The 17,729-nt window shown below is 42.0% G+C and overlaps 2 protein-coding genes across 3 annotated transcripts in view; both read left to right on the forward strand.

The window, feature by feature from the left end:
• LOC126559075 (coiled-coil domain-containing protein 25) overlaps positions 1-17,729 on the forward strand; it is a 318,194-nt gene that overhangs the window by 18,296 nt on the left and 282,169 nt on the right. The window lies entirely within an intron of this gene.
• Positions 2,863-11,131, forward strand: LOC126557247 (fatty acid CoA ligase Acsl3). Of its 2 annotated transcripts, none has more exons than XM_050212954.1 (9): positions 2,863-2,939; positions 6,680-6,815; positions 8,670-9,315; positions 9,391-9,725; positions 9,811-9,950; positions 10,017-10,189; positions 10,261-10,524; positions 10,623-10,898; positions 10,977-11,131. In XM_050212954.1, the coding sequence occupies exons 1-9, from the start codon at positions 2,917-2,919 to the stop codon at positions 11,129-11,131; spliced, it is 2,148 nt and encodes a 715-aa protein (XP_050068911.1). In that variant the 5' UTR covers positions 2,863-2,916. The 2 variants fall into 2 exon arrangements, with proteins under 2 accessions (XP_050068911.1, XP_050068912.1); XM_050212955.1 differs by lacking the exon at positions 2,863-2,939 and adding an exon at positions 5,402-5,415.

Genomic DNA, 17,729 nt, shown 5'->3' on the forward strand with positions numbered 1-17,729 from the left:
CAATACTTCTTAAAGGTTCTTTGTGTGGTGGATTAACTATATGCCGACAGCATTGTTAACCCTTCGAGAAAGAATGCTTTAAGTAAACAAAATGATTCATGCGAGACGTGATGGCACACTAATGTGACTAATTTCACTCGGGTTTCCCACGGATCCAGTTACTATTATCAATTTGTAGCACCATAATGGTATCCACACAAAGATTGCTTTAAGGCTGTGTGAGGGGTTTTTTACCACAAAATGATGTTGGAAAAAAGCTAAGACATTTCTTTAGTTTTCAAGAACTAAGACTGATCAAAGGAATGAGCAGGTTTGGGGTTCGGAATGAATATAGTACAAATAAGATTCAAACCTCGTGACAGAGAAAGCACGTGTATATCGCAGTCAGTGTGATGTATCGCTGTGAAAATGATTTACTAATTATCGTAATACAATACTGACTCTGAAAAATCGACTGTGTTCTGGAGCACAAAATTATTTCATTTTCACCTTTTTCATAAATAGTAATTTTATTTAACATCTCATTTTAGATATACTACACGAAGTGCGCATTTCATAATGAATGGTGTTGAACATAATCAACAAAATCAGCAAAAAACATCCTCGGCGATCGGATTACGATCTCTCTCACTCCCTCACGACCATGAGTGTCGGCCCCCTCCCGGTCACGCACATGGGGCGATGCTTTACACACGGCAACATTTAGAGCGTTATGTATATGGGTGGCTTGCGTTCTCTACACGCGTGCCTTCAACCGGGTGCCTCTTTTGTACGATCACCACCACCCATTCGGTCGGCTCCATCCAGTCCAGGTTGCACTTTGTACCTGTGCCACGTGATGCTTCTGACCGGTGGTTGCCTGGTACCCGGTCATTATGATAAATTATCTCTCACACAAGTGCAAACTACGTACGCGAAGGCGTTTATAGCGTTTCTAGTATAGCGCCATTGGTAATTGTTTCTACTGCAGCCGGTGCTGTACTCCCTATGGTACGAGATGCAAAAAAAAACAAACACATTTGCACGAAACGCCGATCTCTCAATGTGCAGAGAGTGCATCTTCCGGCTTATCACTGTAGGTCGCGCTGTTTTTCGCTTGGTACGCTCGCAACGGGAAAGAACAATTTGTGCTCATTTAGAACAATTGAATTAGTGTGGGCATACCCTGATGGGGGATATGGGAGTTTGGAATCTTTGTCACTGATAAGGCATCAACTTGGCAATCGTCGCCAAGAAGATAGTCGTGTAGAGGAGCTGTGCTGAGATCGTCGGACACGAAACAAAGATGTTGTCGGTGGACTTTGTTTTCGTATGGAGTATCTCTCGCTATGGTCACCGCTCGTTATCATTATCACAAGATCAGGGATAAAAGTAGCAGAGTAATTGTGAAGGAAATTGAAAATTGACCTAGAAACCGAAGTGCAGTGCAGTATTGTCACAATAACGCATCGCAATCCACGATAGCGATCAAGATCGCAGGATAATTTATTTAGTGATTCAGATTTGTTGGCCTTTCCTCCCTTTAGGGCGTAAAGACACAATTCGTATAAAATCAATCACTACCGACACGTGATCTCTCTCTCTCTCTCTCGCTTACACGCTGTAATGGTTTACATCTTCAAATTAAACGTTGCACAAACTACACGCAAAGGGCTGTTCTGATAGGTTCTCGCAAGATAGGTTCTCAACCGAGAGCCTCTGAACTGCGGTTTGATTTGCATTCGTATGTACCCGTTCCGAAGCAACCGGTTCCGAAACGAAGCTTTGAGGTCAGTACTGACATCAACCTTTTCAACACCACCGGTCATCAGTATCTTTCGGAGTGGAGTCCTATCAACTGGGGGGATATTTCGATGGAGGAGGTCTTGTCTCGTCTAACGACGCGAGAGACAGAGGAACTATGTCACACAGGCGACATACCTATTGGTAGTAGTAATTTCGCAAAGTAATTAATAAGATTTTGCACGTGTCGCCTAGCGTCATTCGTTAGCCAGCTTCGACACAAGAGTGATCGCGCACTGTCGTCATACATTGGGCTTGGGAAGGTTAAGCGGGTTTAACGGGCTTTTTTTTGGTAAAACTGTAACGATTTGTCGCGATTCGCTCATAAGTATCTGTAGATAAAAAAAGTTGGATTCAATCACTTCCGTTTTTTGTGGTTTTTAAACAATTCTCTTCCTCGTTGTGTGTTTGTGAGTGTGTGGGATACGTAATGTTTTACGTCAGAGTTGTTTCATTAGTCCAAAGGACAATCACTTGTCGCTAGTACAACGTAGCATAATGCTTACTCACGATCTCTCTTTTTGTCTTTTTTCTTTCTCTTTGCTACAGGACACATCACCTAAGGCCAGCAAACATCGATTGATCGTGTGAGCGTACATTAGAACTCAGTACTTGATCGTTCTTCGCATACATCGCAGCAGTTTTGCGATCGCGCGATCGCTTTGCTGTGCAAAAGTGATCGAACCAGCGCGTGTGTTTTGTCCCCGGTTCATACGTTGTTTGTGTTTAGTGCATTAAGATTGACGTCTGGTATAGTTTGGTGTCATCGTGATCGTTACTTTGCTTGTACTCGTTTGTGTGGTGATCGTATCGATAGCAAAGCTAGAGGCAGAAAATCAGTGTTTGGGGAGGGTCCTCAACCAATGCATAGAGCAGGGGTAGTAATTTGATGAAAATAATAGAACACTATTTGTGCTGCTCTGCCTCCAAGATAGCAAGGACACGTACATCTGTGTTTATATCACATACATTGCTAGTGATATAAGAAGAAATTGAAGCTCGAAAAAGAGGTTACCCATCATCATCATCAACCAGACGATCACAATACCCACTGTGCTTGTGTGTATGTAGTAGCTGGGATCGCGTAGTCTAAAAAAAAAAAACAACCAAATCCCTACACATCCAACCGGCAAAATGTTCATCGAAGAGGACATTAAGTAAGTAAGCGACGGCTGCCCGGAACGCAACCGTTGTGTTACCTTTCTTGCGAGCTTTTACCCAGCTGGTTGCTTTCCTTCTTTTTTATTCTGTTTGTTTTTATTTTCTTAATTTTCTTGTGTTAAATTAACAGCCCTACTTAACCGATGCGCTTATTTAGTAGCCTGCTTCACTTTAAGTAACAAGCGAAAACAGAAAATGGAGCTAAAACAATCAATATCTCTACCATATTTCTCTCTCTTGTTATCCATTTTTCCTTTCTACTCTTTTAGCAATAACATGCATGCCAAAGTGAGAAAACTGTAAGATCACACCCAGAGACAGTTTTCTAATAATAATGTTGTGCCTTTGTTTGTATTAACTTTTGCATTAACTGCACGTTACGTATCTAAAGTAGTTTCTTGATTTGTAGATCCACTCTTTTTTTTCCAGTAAATCCAGCAAACTGCAGCACTATACTAGATCCTCTGAGTGGCTTCTTTTTCTAACTCACTTCACTCCCGACACGTTTAAGTCGCCGGACATTGGTTGATAAACTACATTACAACATGAGCGGTGAACCTCGGAGAAGTCAACGAATGTTTTTATCTTTGTATCAGTTTAAGAAGTTTCCTATCACTCTTATCACACTCACTTGAGTCACGAGACACGTACGATGAATTCTCTTAGGCGTGAGAAGGGAGACCCGAAAGTCCAAAGGTTTGAACTTGTAGTTTTCGTCAACATGAATCGTTTCAATGCCTGTGCGCAGCTCAGAGCACTGTTTTGAGGGATTATTGGTGCTCGGTTCCGAACTTGTACTGTGTGTTTACCGATAGGTACATATGTGTGATGTCGTCTATTAATCCCTTCTTTTAGCTTTGGGCTTGCTTACTAAATGGGGAGAACTGCGTGTGGAAGCAAGCAAGAAGGCGGGTTTCTGATAGTCAATACCCGATAAGACAGTGGACAGGAAATGCACCTTATGCTGTGCCGGAGTATGTTTTATCGCAATCCCCGGAGACACGCGGGACTTGACGCTCGATTTCGTATTTTATGGTTGGCACTTGTACCACACAAGTTCAAAGTCCATATAATCAGTCAAAGTTACTGGAATTTCTGTGACTCTTTACACGTGCAACACCGACCGATTGTGCAGCCGATAAGAAATATCATGCCGAAAGTATGTAAAGAAGCTAAACTCCCATCGCTGTTTCGGGGGAGACCTTCATGTGCATATATGATCGGGGTAGATCTTTCAAAGACGCATGCACAGCGTGCGCGTTTCGATCCAGTAGTATCGCGTAATGACGTACGCACACTGTAAGTGGAGGTAGCAATTACGATTAGCCACGATCCGGTTAACGTAATCGCAATTTAAAAAAAAGGAACAAGAAACCGACATGAAACCGAAACAAAAAAATGGCAAAAGCTTTATTTTTATGATACCTCCAATCTGCAATTGCAGTCCCCGAGATATTGTGATTTTGATGGTTGGTTGGTAGCTCGGTGTCCCGGCTATTGGGGCGTTCAGATAAGGGATACGCAGAGGAGCATTGGTTCGCTTACATAACGATGGACGCTCCCAAGAGGAGAAGCCTCGTGGCGTAGGTTGACAAAAGGAGCTGAAATCCCGTACATCAATAAACTTTTAAGGCACACTCCACCACCTTTATTATCGTGGCGAGCTCTGGAGGATTATAGTCGTACTCGGGATTATTTAATCTTATCGGGGTGTGTGAGATTTTTTGTTGTTGTTGCTCCTATGAAAGCACACACGAGCCATGGTGTGCGTTTGGTGCAACCTATTAATCCTCTCAGCACATGGGTTCTGTGGAACCCAAAGGCTTCTATCGTATTGACGCATAATGCCCTGAAAGCTGTTGCAGTGCTCTTGCATCTTAACCAAAAATCGTCCTATTCGCTCACTCGTCATGGACGCGCTTGCTCTCTGACCATTTATCAATTTATCTTACATGTGCGTAAACCTTGGTAAACTGGGCTCTTGCTTTAGTCTCACGGGCAAGGTTAAACGGTGCGCACTCTGTGTATGTATGGGTTTGTGTGTCTTATCACTGCAGGAGGGCCGGTAGTAACAAAAGAAAGCCCTACGCGAATGGTGTCTGATAAGATGTGTTTCTGCGATAAGTCAGTTTCTTTCCATCTCTCCCTTCTGAGCAAGGCATATCCTCCTTCTTTCATCGTGCCTCGCCTTTTCTTGAGGAGCATGTAATTCTTCTGGTAAGCCTTTTTATGTTTGTGACCGTACCGGTGCAACGTTCAGTTCGTGCTACTACACGCAACAGTGCGGTGGTTCTTGACAGCGATCCGCTTCGGTTTCCGCTTCAGTCTTCCGGATCGTGCGCTTGCCGCGTGTGTGTGTATTCCGGTGCCGGTGCAGTGTTGTCTGTCTGCTTGAGCGTGTGCGTGTGCTGTTTCGGGTTGATTGCTATAAAGTCTTGTGAAGAGGAACTACGACAGGATGCCTAAGCAAGAGTAAGAGTTGTAGCGGTGATTAAAAAGTAGTTATAAGAAAGGGCCGAGCCCTCCGTGAGCTTACCGATCTGAGACGAGAAATTCTTCGAGGACTACCGGCCCATAAAACAGTAACGTAGTGGGATAGGCAAGGAATTGAAGAATCAAGAGGAATGTTTGGGATAGTTGCGTAGAACGTAGAATGGAACACGTTACTGGTTCTAGCAGGAACAGTACAGCAATGACTTGTTGATAGCTTGAAAGTTATAGTATACACTGCGTGAAGTTCCTATCGAACCACCTAATATTCACCACCTAATATAAGCCATTGGGATAGAAACACGTTAATGGACTCAATTTGGCTATATCCAAGAACCATTTCATAAATCTATTCCAGAAAGCCACGTTCCAGACGAACGAACGTAATGTTTTAGTTAGCTAGGACCTTTGCCATTTTGGGCCGCTTTTCCGATCTTGAGGAACTGTCGATACTTCCTCTGTGCAACAGAATGACTGAAAAAGCCTGAAGGATTACCATATGGAAGGATTTTTCTAAGAAATAACAGAACTGGGGTTTGTATCCAGGACATCCCAAGGCACTCTAACCGAAGGATTAAAGTTTCACAAATTAAATCCTAATCAGAAAAGCCCTCAATAGAGATTGCGATAAAATTTCGGAAGGCAAGCATCAGTTTCTGTATCATTTTCAGAACAGTTCAGTTGCTGTTTCTTGACTTTTTTGACTGTATTTACTTGATATGATTTCATTTTGACTCTTATGTTTTTTCATGTACCTTAGAAAAATATTTTAAGAGACGAAAAACTGCTTATTACATTTCTAGGGCACAGGGTCATTTATTAAAAAAATCCCAAATATCATTTTCGTTGTTAGTGAATGTATTAACACCGGATTAATTAACCGGAGAAAATTAACTGGACATACCCCTTATCATGCGGCTCTTTCGAAATCAGAAGCGTTGTATGGAACCTCATAGACAGAAAAGTGTATCATAGACCTTGTGTAAAATGTATTAAGCATTTATCAATCAATATATCTCATATGTACTATGTAGTCTGTTAAACATTTATTTTATCTCATTAATTTATTTAACTCTATAAGCATTAGCAACGCATGGTAGCTTTATCGATCCTTAATGTTCTTATACTAACAATTTCACTCCTTCTGTTGACGGTTTTTTGCACTTCACCTGTTAAACTTTAGTAGTGCAATTAGCGCCCTTTTAATGTACTTTTGCTAATGAATCGATTTTCATTTCCACAACAGCATGGAAAGCGCCTGGGTGCAGACGGCCATCGGGGCGATCAAGATCATCACGATGGTGTACGACATCATCACGATGCCGATCTATCTGGCCATCCAGCGACCGTGGAAGCGCAAGCAGCTCGCCCGAAGGGTGAAGGTAAGCATTCGGATGAAACTTGTGCAACTCCCTCTGCTTTAGCCGCGTGGTGGATGTCCCTATTCCAAAAAAAAAAAGTGAATTATCATCGTCGACACGTACGAAGGATTAGTAGCACTGTGCTGGTTTGGCAAGGAATCGTTCGCTAAAAAAAAATCGTAGATTCTGGTTTCCGCCTACCGATTTAAGCTCCCTCCAGAGAGCTCTCACCACCTTAAACCCCGGCGAGATTAAGAATTGTTTTGACGCAAGCATGTGCCATAAGCATGCCGGGGGTGCTTATCACAATCAACACTTTATCTGGATTTCGGTAGCAGCACTGGTTCACTAGTTTCATTGCGTTGTGCACTGCCCCCGGTGTGTAAATTACGTGGAATAGGGGGAGGTTTTTGTGACAGCTTATCATACATTTTTTTTGTTGGTATTTCATTAGAGTAAAGTAAAATGAATCCGCGAATGAGGAGAGCAAAAAATTGGAAGCGCTCTGTACCTTGGCAACCTCCCGGGACTAGTGTAATGTGCAACAGGTGTTATTGCATGCGCTTTCGAGCGCAAAGTGTAGCCCTGGCCTTGCCGTGGTAACGCTCAAATGAAGCAAATTACCCGCCTGCACCAGCTTTTTATATTCAACTATTTCTTCCTGGTAAACCACACGGAGGAGCTCTGTGTGTTTAAAAGAGGAGGAACATATTTTTTACCTTCCTGCATTGGTCAATACTGTTTTTATTTTATCTCTGATGCCCTTACCCTTGGTCGGTTCTGCATGGCTCGACGATTCAGAACGCGGTAAATAGTTGCAGCAGAACGAATTTGCAAAAAGGCACAGCGCAGGAGGGCATCGAAATGATTGCGTGGAGGGGCGCGCGAGGTCGATGATTGATCCCCGACGAAGATCTGTTTCGTTCGATAAAAGGGTTCCGTGTTCTGTCGATGGGGGAAAATGATTTTATCAAGAAAGCCTAGCCTAGGTATCTTTATGGTACTGGTTATTATATCAAGAGAGAAAAAAGGGTAGCGTAAATAGATTTAGATGGAAAGTAATACTTCCGTCTACATCTGATGCTCTTTTCGTTAGTTCTTGCATGGATTTCATAGTTAATGATTGCATTACAAAAAAAAAAAACAAAAAAATGTTTCGATTTTTCATCGACTTACGCTGTCAATTTGTGATCAGTCCACCGGTCAGAGGTATTAATTATTAGTATTAATTAATTACATATTCTCTAAATTTGAGACATTTATCTTTTAATTTACAGTAGCTAGGACGAGAAGTTTGTTCGTACCGTCTGCTCAATCCGGAACTGAGAAAAAGTCGGTCGTTGTGTCACGTTTACTGTCGGTCAGATAGGGTCGAGCAAATATCTATTAGCTTCTGGCTTTTCAGGAGAAAGGAAAGTTTTTACAGTGGGAGCCTGGGTCTGGCCCTCCGACCATTTAACGTCTCTGCAACATTCAACAGAAGCTGCGGTTTTCTCCAGGAATAGAACTGGTTTAGGTGATTTATAGTACAAGGATCCTCCCAACGCTTGTCACATGCATTAAAAAGTAGCAAACCTATGTGTGTCCCAGTATCATCCGATTGCAAATTTCTAGATCAATTTTAAGAAGAGAATCTATATTACCGTTTATTTGTGCTATTGATCTGAAAAAAGTCGCCTTTTTTTACACGCATTATATGGTTTTAGGATTAAAGAAGAAAAAAACTAAAGCTTAGATTTTAAAGACAAATGAAAATGGCCATTTACATTGCTTTAAAAGTCTAAAATATAATGAAACATACACAGTTTTTTTGTCGATGTTTTTGTCATCAAATCTAATAGTGTTTCCCTTTTTGTGCTCCTTTTTTCTTTGTAGGCCAAGATCATTCAGCAGGACAGCACCTCTATCACATACCGGACGGTCGATTCGCCCGGCGAGATGCACGTCAAGATGATGCAGAACAACATCGACACGCTCGAGCGGATGTTCAACTTCGTCACGAAGGTGCACACCACCAAGCGGTGCATCGGTACCCGGCAGATCCTCGGCGAGGAGGACGAGATGCAACCGAACGGTCGGATGTTCAAGAAGTTCCGCATGGGCGATTACGTGTGGCGCAACTTTATCGAAACGGAGCATGCCGCCGCCTGCTTTGGGCGCGGACTGCGCGAACTTGGCCAGCAGCCGAAACAGAACATTGTCATTTTCGCGGAAACGCGCGCCGAATGGATGATTGCGGCGCACGGGTGTTTTAAGCAGAACATGCCGGTGGTGACAATCTACGCAACGCTCGGTGATGATGGTGTGGCGCACGGAATCAACGAGACGGAAGTAACGACCGTGATTACGTCACACGAGCTGCTGCCCAAATTTAAGAGCGTGCTGAACGTGACACCGAACGTGAAGAAGATCATCTTCATGGAGGATCAGTTGCATCCGACGGAAACGACCGGATTTAAGGAGGGCGTTGAGATCATTCCCTTCAGCAAGGTGATCGAAACGGGCAGCAAGAGCACGATCCGTAAGTATTTGTGGTGATGTCGCTTGTAGACACCTGTTACTAACAACGATGCTCTCTCTCACTCTCCTTTCACAGCTGGTTCTCCACCGGCAGCCGAAGATACGGCCATCATCATGTACACGTCCGGTTCGACTGGAACGCCCAAGGGTGTACTTCTGTCACACGCGAACTGTATCGGTACGATGAAGAACTTTTGCGACATCTTCAAGATTTATCCGGATGATGTGTTGATTGGCTTCTTACCATTGGCGCACGTGTTTGAGCTGCTGGCGGAGAGTGTCTGTTTACTGACGGGCGTACCGATCGGGTATTCAACACCACTTACACTGATCGATTCGAGCAGCAAGGTGATGAAGGGTTGCAAAGGAGATGCGTCCGTGTTACGACCAACGTGCATGACCTCGGTACCGGTAAGTGTGTTTGTGTACCCCAATACTTTTCAAAATTATAACCCCATGCAAAAAACCTTTTTTCCAACTATTTTTCCCTCAACAGCTTATCCTGGATCGAATTTCGAAGGGTATCAATGACAAGGTAAACGCAGAAACACCCATGAAGAAAGCATTCTTCAAGTTCGCCTACAACTACAAATCAAAATGGACGTCACGTGGCTACCAGACTCCGCTAATGGACAAGTAAGCTGAGCGAGCATTGGTTACTTGCGAAGCGGGAAACATTAACAAAATCCCTTCTCTTTCCAGGATCATCTTCAAAAAGATCGCTAAACTGCTCGGTGGCCGTATTCGGAGTGTCCTGTCCGGTGGTGCACCACTCGCACCGGACACGCACGAACAGATTAAGCTTTGTCTGTGTGTGGACGTGATTCAGGGTTACGGTTTAACGGAAACTACAGCCGGAGCAGCTGTAATGGACAGTACGTATACCATATTCTTCACGTGCCTTAAAGCGTTTACTAATATTCTTCTTGTGACTTTCTATTCGCAGAATGGGACATGGAGTATAGTCGAGTTGGTGCACCCTCCTCCAGTAATGATATACGATTAATAAACTGGGAGGAGGGCAACTATCGGGTCACAAATAAACCTTACCCACAGGGTGAGATTGTAGTCGGCGGTACAACCGTATCGAAAGGATACTACAAATTACCGGGCAAAACGCAGGAAGACTTCTTCGAGGAGGATGGCCAACGGTGGTTCCGCACTGGAGATGTGGGTGAAATTCATCCCGATGGTGCGCTTAAGATTATTGGTAAGTAACGAGTTATTAAGAGCTTGGGGAATAGAATTATACTGACGCTACTGAAAATTACTGATTATACTGAAAATCCTATCAAAAACCCATTCCAGATCGTAAGAAGGACTTGGTGAAGCTGCAGGCGGGCGAATATGTGTCGCTCGGTAAGGTCGAATCGGAGCTGAAAACGTGCCCGGTGGTGGAAAATATCTGCGTGTACGGTGACTCGACGAAACAGTTTACGGTGGCGCTGGTCGTGCCGAACCCGAAACATTTGGAAGATATTGCCGAAAGGTTGGACATACGTGGGGTCGAGTTTGAGGAGCTGTGCGATAACAAGAAGGTGGAAAAGGCTGTCCTGCAAGAAATGGCTGACCATGGCCGTAAATGTAGGTGTCATTAATGGTTGCTGGCTAGACGTACGAATTACGTTATTAATGTGGATGTCTTTTCCTTTTTCTGAACAGGCAAACTGCACCGTAGCGAAATCCCTGCCGCCGTACATCTGTGCAAAGACATCTGGACGCCCGATATGGGTCTGGTGACAGCCGCCTTCAAGCTGAAGCGCAAAGACATCCAGGAGCGATATCAGGCCGAAATCAACAAGATGTACGCGTCGTAGACTTACACACACCTTCCATAAAACCGTTTGCAGAAAATCAGATACAAAACACCCCCAAAAAAGGTGGAAGAAGAATCATGATTTAAATGTACACCTGTAAGGCTGTAGTAGAAATCATTCATCCACAACGCAAACACATATATGCATATAAGCATAACGAATGCAAACAAGAGAGAGAGCGAGAGCAGCAGTAACAAACACAGCTCGAAAGCGCATAACCCCGTGTGTTATCTCGTGCTCCTTTCTAGACAACAAACACATACACCGATTGACAGGCTGATTGGTACAGGTTTTACTCTATCCAAAGGGTGGTCCAATTGATGACCAAAGCTGTGAGAGTGAGCCAAAACAAAAAAGCAACACCTACCGGGTACTGTAGAAGCGATGGAAAGGATTTGCATTGAGAAGAAAAAGCTAAAGGAATAGTGCGCTTGAAGGTAGTGAGATAGATATGTCCGCAGGAGCGCTGGGGTGCGCCAGTTGGGATGATGTTTTCTTTCATCTCAGCTTTTAGTAGCCAAGCCAAGTAAGTGCTATTTGCGCGCGTATGGCGCAGTTATAGCGTCCCGCGGCTCCCGACACGTCCGGCTAGTCGTTTTTTTTTCTGGAGAAGAGTTGAGTTGTTTGTTTATTTTTTTTGTTTGTTATTTCGTTACTTTATACATATACACATTTATACATTTTTTGCTCTGTCTATTCATCTTCGTTTTCTTCTGTAATTTTTTTCGGTTAGTTTTGGATAGTTTTCGTGTTTGTTTTTTTGTTTTAGTTTTATTTTTAGGCTGGTCCACTTTTACACCTCTCAACACACACAAAAAGCGAGAAGATAAGGGAACAAATGTGGAAGAAAGCTTTCAAGTACGCGTTTAAGTTTATGTTCCTTTTCGTTCTGTTTCTTACGAGCGTGCGCACTTCCTCCTCTGCAGTTGAAGATTGATCGATCGTTCGTTTTTTCGTGTGTTTCGTTTCGAGGTGAGATTGGAATTTTGTTTTAAGTCCCCCTCCTGTTATTATCTGGTGTGAAACACAGGAAAACAGAGCAAGGAACCTTCGTTGGGTTTGGGGTTTGTATAGGCACAGGGTAGATAGAAAGACTTTAATAAAGAAAACAAAAACTACAACTAAACAAACGAAACCGAGTGAATTCCAACCAAAACGGAATCGGATGGAATCTGTTTTGCGAACAAAAACCCCCCTTAGGGTGTTGTGTGTGTGTGTGTGCATAGATATATTGATATCTATGTGTACCGGGGGTGTTATTAAATGTACACACATACACGTATATAGATATAAATAAGCGAATAGTCTTTGATAATAAAACAAAACACGTAGTAAATTAAATGACGCTCACTATGCGCGGTTCCTATCAATTTCTTTTCCTGTTTTCTCAATGCTTTTCCTTTTCCTGTCACATCGGGCAATGGGGTTTTTTTCTTTTCGCTGCATTCGTTGTATAAAAAACAAACGCGAGGGGATATCAGTAATAAATTATTATACCTAGATAGTAGTTTAGCTAAAAATTGGAAACTAAAAAAAACCGGTGCGTGATTTAGACAGCAAACAAAAAAAAAAACGAAAAACAGACCAATCCCCGCGCTTCGATCGAGACCGATTTTGAGGGTAAAGCTTTGGGAGCTTTTCCTACTTTAATTAGTGGTAGTGTTTTTTATTGTTCGGTTTTTGCGGAAAAATTTGGTGCAGAAAGGAGGTGTTAAGGGAACCAAAGGGCAAGCCAAGCCACCTTCGATCGTGGAGCAGGAGAAGATAGAGGGCTCGTTTGTTACGGTTGTTACACTTGATGTTGACATAGATAGAGAGAGAAAGAGTGAGAGAACAAACAAGGTGCCGAGGCTAGATTCTGCAAACTGTGTACATATATGATGATGAGCCACACTGCACGTGCAGATAAGTGCGTCGCAATGTGGCTATGTACTCTGTATAAAGAAAAGGTGGTTTACCAAATAAGTTAATCTGGGTTTTTTTGTTTTGTTGCTTTTTTGTGGTTATCTTCCCCTTTTTGTTGATTTCTAACCCCCTTACCGTACAAGTGTCGTATTTTAACGATAACGCTTGAGTAAGAATATAAATATATATATATACATACATATATCGAAATACTATAACACACCTATATAGGAATCAGCTCCACCACAAATAAAGGAAGAAAATGAAAAACAAACAAACTTACTAACAGTTACTGGGATGCGGGGTTTTAGTAGTGTGGGGAATAGGTAACAACTATTAGTTGCATAGCAGTAAGGCATACTTACTGAGGAAGATGGAACGTGGAATATGAAACGAGAAGAAGTAGGTAGATGCGCGATGCGATTTTCGAGAGTCTGATTAGTTATAGCACACTGGGGTGGGGTTCAGTTGTTCGTAGGGAAAATCCATCTAAATAAATCAACGAGAGTATAGGGTGTGGAGCGCGCAGCAGGATTTCAAGTGCTAGGGAATAGTTCGAAACAAAATCTTCGCTTCTGCACGGCGGCAGCAAAGGATCATGCAATGAAGGAATGAAGGAAAAAATAAAGTTCACTATAAATATCAAATGGTTTGTTTTTGTGTTCTGTTGATTTATTCGCTCTTTAAGTGTGTGAGGAAGATGTTGGAGAGTATGAAGGTCCGTGTGAGTTCTTATGGGTGATAATCATTCTTGTTTGGTACTACAAAACTAATACCCGAAAGGGCTTATTGACTCGAATCACTTTCAACTAGCATGTGTTTCCTTAGAATCCACCTGTGTGCGAAATTTTTAAAGAAGAAGTGGATGAGAATGCTAATTTCAATGCGCAATGCAATCAAATTTCATTTACAAAAACGTTGTTCGATGATTTTTTTTTAGTAGCGACATCTGTCGACGGGTATTTGAAACTCTATCGATTGAAGCTACCGATTTTCTGCAAGGTGGCGCTACCATCACACAACGAGCTGGTTTTGAACAGGAATTGCGGTTATAATTTAGGAGAAGAGTTTAGTAAACAATTCTCGTATTTTCCCAACTATATAATGTACTTTTTTCTCGGGATTTTATCTTCGAAAACACGACTGCCACTGGTTCTGTTGCAATCGAATGTAAACAGGGCGAGCTTTTTCATAAGGAAAGTGAATTCTAAAAATTTGATCTGAATATTTTGGAAATTGCTGTTAATTAAGATTAAAGCGAAGAGGAACTACTGGGCTTGTAAATCACGAATAATAAACCTATTGCCCATATGGGACTATCTCATGTGTGGGCGCTAATTCTGCTAATCCTTCTTTGTTGGATATAAATTTGGTTCACATGGAGAGGATACGGGCAAAAAAAAGCAGTAACAAGGTCGGTTGGTATTAATAGGCACAATGAATTTATTAAATGGAAACTATTGCATAAACGTTATCTTTTAACTCTGTGATTGGGTTTAATTTAGCAATAGTAAGAGCATCAAATAATTGAATACCGTTTAAAAAAATTTGATTATACAAAAAGAGACAAATAAAATTTTATTCCCTGACGGCAACAAAACAAAATGTAAAAAATTTAAGGTAAAAAATAAATTTTAATAAGCAATAACGTTTAACCACTGTTTGCCACGTGTGTGCTACGAAAAGTGCGACACTTTATTCCCTCAACGCTGCTGTTTACCGTACTTTAGTGAGTGTGTATGCGTGGGATAGTTTTAATTGATTGTTGTTGGCTGCGTCCGGTATATTATGCTTCGGTTTGGTAATTGCTTAACACAATTTCATTATCCGCATCCGCGGAAGAACAAACACGTGGTGTGTGTAGGTTTGTGCGTGGCAGCAAGGGAAGGATAATTTACCAACTACCACAGCAGATCATCATCCTCATCTCACCATCATCGTCATCATCGCCGTTCCGTGTCGTTGTTAGCGCCTTTGTCGTTACAACAAATTTGTGCGCTGATAGCTTCCTGCTCTTTTGATGTTTAACGACCGCAAATTAAGCCACCATTAAAGGGTAGATCGAAAACACGAAATGAGATTTTTCTACCACAACCCAACAGCACGCCGCCAAGTGTTCTTTGTTTCAAAGGCTTTTGGATGAGATTCATAGTTTTGAAGTGGTTGAAGCATAGGTTTAAACCGTCGATTAAAAGAAGAACGTCAAATTGCATACCTTCAGGCGTGAGTATGCTGAGCACAGCACAATGATATCGGAAACGTATCGTTTGAAGTTGAAGAAATTGACGATCGGTTAATAATTTTGCTTTTCATACGTTTTCATTTGAATTATCCTTAATTATTCAAGCTAAGCTAAGGTAAGTAATGTTTTGATTCCAGCTTAAGATTTCAGGTAAATTTCAGCTTACTCTATAGACAGTTTATGAACTGCTTCCACAGCGTATTGGGGTTTGTTATAGTTTCTTCCTGTCTCACATGTATAAAGTATTTTTATTATAATTTATATAGTTTTAACTAATTTGAAATCGCTAAGACGTGCACTAGTTTTACGAATCTAAGTGAAGTCATCCGCGCTCAAGAATCTTTTAAGACACAAAACATGTATTGATTTCTTTGAAACATGAGAACCTTAAATAGTAAAATGGATATAGATAGACACTGGCCAAGGCGAGAGCGAAGCTGGTTTTTACGCGACAAGATTATGGCTTGAATCATATCCGGACCGTTCTCCCCTGGTGCGGAATATTTGACTATTTATGTACGTGATATCATAATGTCCAGTATGCCATTCGCATGACCCCGTTGGAGGTCGTTAATTCAAAGAAGATTTTCCCAATTGAGGGTCTAAGAAGTGTACACGTGTAAGTTGCTTCGGTGAGGACATTCATAGTTAAATTAATAATTTGCTAACTCTGCTAATTATAGCAACTTAATCTACTTAAGCCTTGGGTATTAATATGACTCGATCTTCACATTCCCACTATTACCACAACAGCATTGCTGGTGTATCGGTACGTTGCTGAGCAGAGATGCCTAAAAATCGGGGCTCAGCACATCGGTTGTGCTGATAATCCCCCGAATATAGGCTCCATTGCCACAACGTATCCGTGCCTTCGGACGGCAACTCGAATAAGAAATTTACAGTAAAGATCGAACAATTATTTTTTTATATTTAATGACGTAAGGCGCTAAAGTAGCGCACATAGTTCAAACTCGCAATTGAATCGTTAATTCAGCGTCCAGTTTAGTGATAATGTTTAATGTATGTTATAATAATTCACACGTAGATAGGTAGAACACATAAAACCAAACGATTCCAGAGCCATGGCCGTTAAATACGAGTGCGCTATTTCAGACAGCTCAAACTTATCAGGCGTTCGTTGGTTTTATGCTTTACAAATCATAGTACAGTCATATATTATTTTATGCGGTGACATTTCATTATGAATAAATTTAACAAAGAAAAAAAAAAGAGCAGAGACAAAAACCGGCGACGATGGACACACATTACACCGGAAGCACCGGAAGTGGCACGGCTACCAGACAGGTAGCCCCCGTTTGATTCATCGCGCTGATACGCCTCATCATATATTCCGATGGCACGATAAAGCTCGCCGGCCACTCGATGAAGCCATTCGATAGCGCAGCAAAGTAAAAAGGACAAGAAATTAAATAAGAATAAAATATTAAACACGGACCGTCTTACAACCATTCCATTCATTTCATGTTATGCTTTACACCGTCCTTTGCTCATTGAGTGTATGGTGTCTGTTCTTACGCCGCGATCTGTGTGGCTGACAACATCCTGTTTCTGCACAAGTCTGACACACGCGACGCTACGCACATGTGGTAAATCGGCCAACGGCCGGAAACGGTGTAAGGTGCAACCTTCGGCGAGGCCATAGCGATCATACGCACGGTTGCGATTTGCATCATGGGTGTCTGCGAGAGCATCCTTGTCGGAAGGATATCCGTAGTCCTTCCGTTCCGAGACCTTGAAAAAATGCTGCTTGCTTCGGAATAGATTTTGGTATTCAACTAAAGGTGAGTTTCGCGTATGCGTCCAGCATTCGTAATGTTTTATTAGAATTCGAATGATTTTAATACGAGGTTTCGAGCTTGCTACGGAACGCGTTTTGCACAATCAATTTTGAAAAAACAAGAAACCAATCCACTTGCTCTTTCTGCAGTTTTGCTCGTTAAACGATGATAATAAAGCAGAATATACGGACACCCACCCAGTGCGAGTTTGTATTATTGAATTCCTAAGCAACGTAGAACATAGAAAAAGTTATCCCCGACACGAACACAAAACAAAAGTTCCCAGCGGACAAGCCAATACTAACTAGAGAGCATAATGAGAAAATAATCACATATAAAATGAATTTTGACATTAATATTCCTTACTTTAGCCCACTGTTTTATCAGTGTCAATTTGTTTATTCATTTATGAATTCAACGGACCACACGGCCATGTTTAGTATTGCAAAGCTATCTTACTTTAAAACACAAAACGCTATAAAAACGTATGCTTATGTGGGCTGAACAAGAAAGGATCAGAGGAACCGAAACGGCGTACAGTATTCCTCAACTTCAAGTAATCTCGTAGCTCGGAGTGTTCTCTTCAGAACGTAAAGGTTGATCGCTGAGAGTTGAACCGGCGATACGATCCTGTTGTCCACAGGTCATCTAC

Source organism: Anopheles maculipalpis, chromosome 2RL (genome assembly GCF_943734695.1).
Source record: "Anopheles maculipalpis chromosome 2RL, idAnoMacuDA_375_x, whole genome shotgun sequence".
Classification (NCBI taxonomy): Eukaryota; Metazoa; Arthropoda; class Insecta; order Diptera; family Culicidae; genus Anopheles; species Anopheles maculipalpis.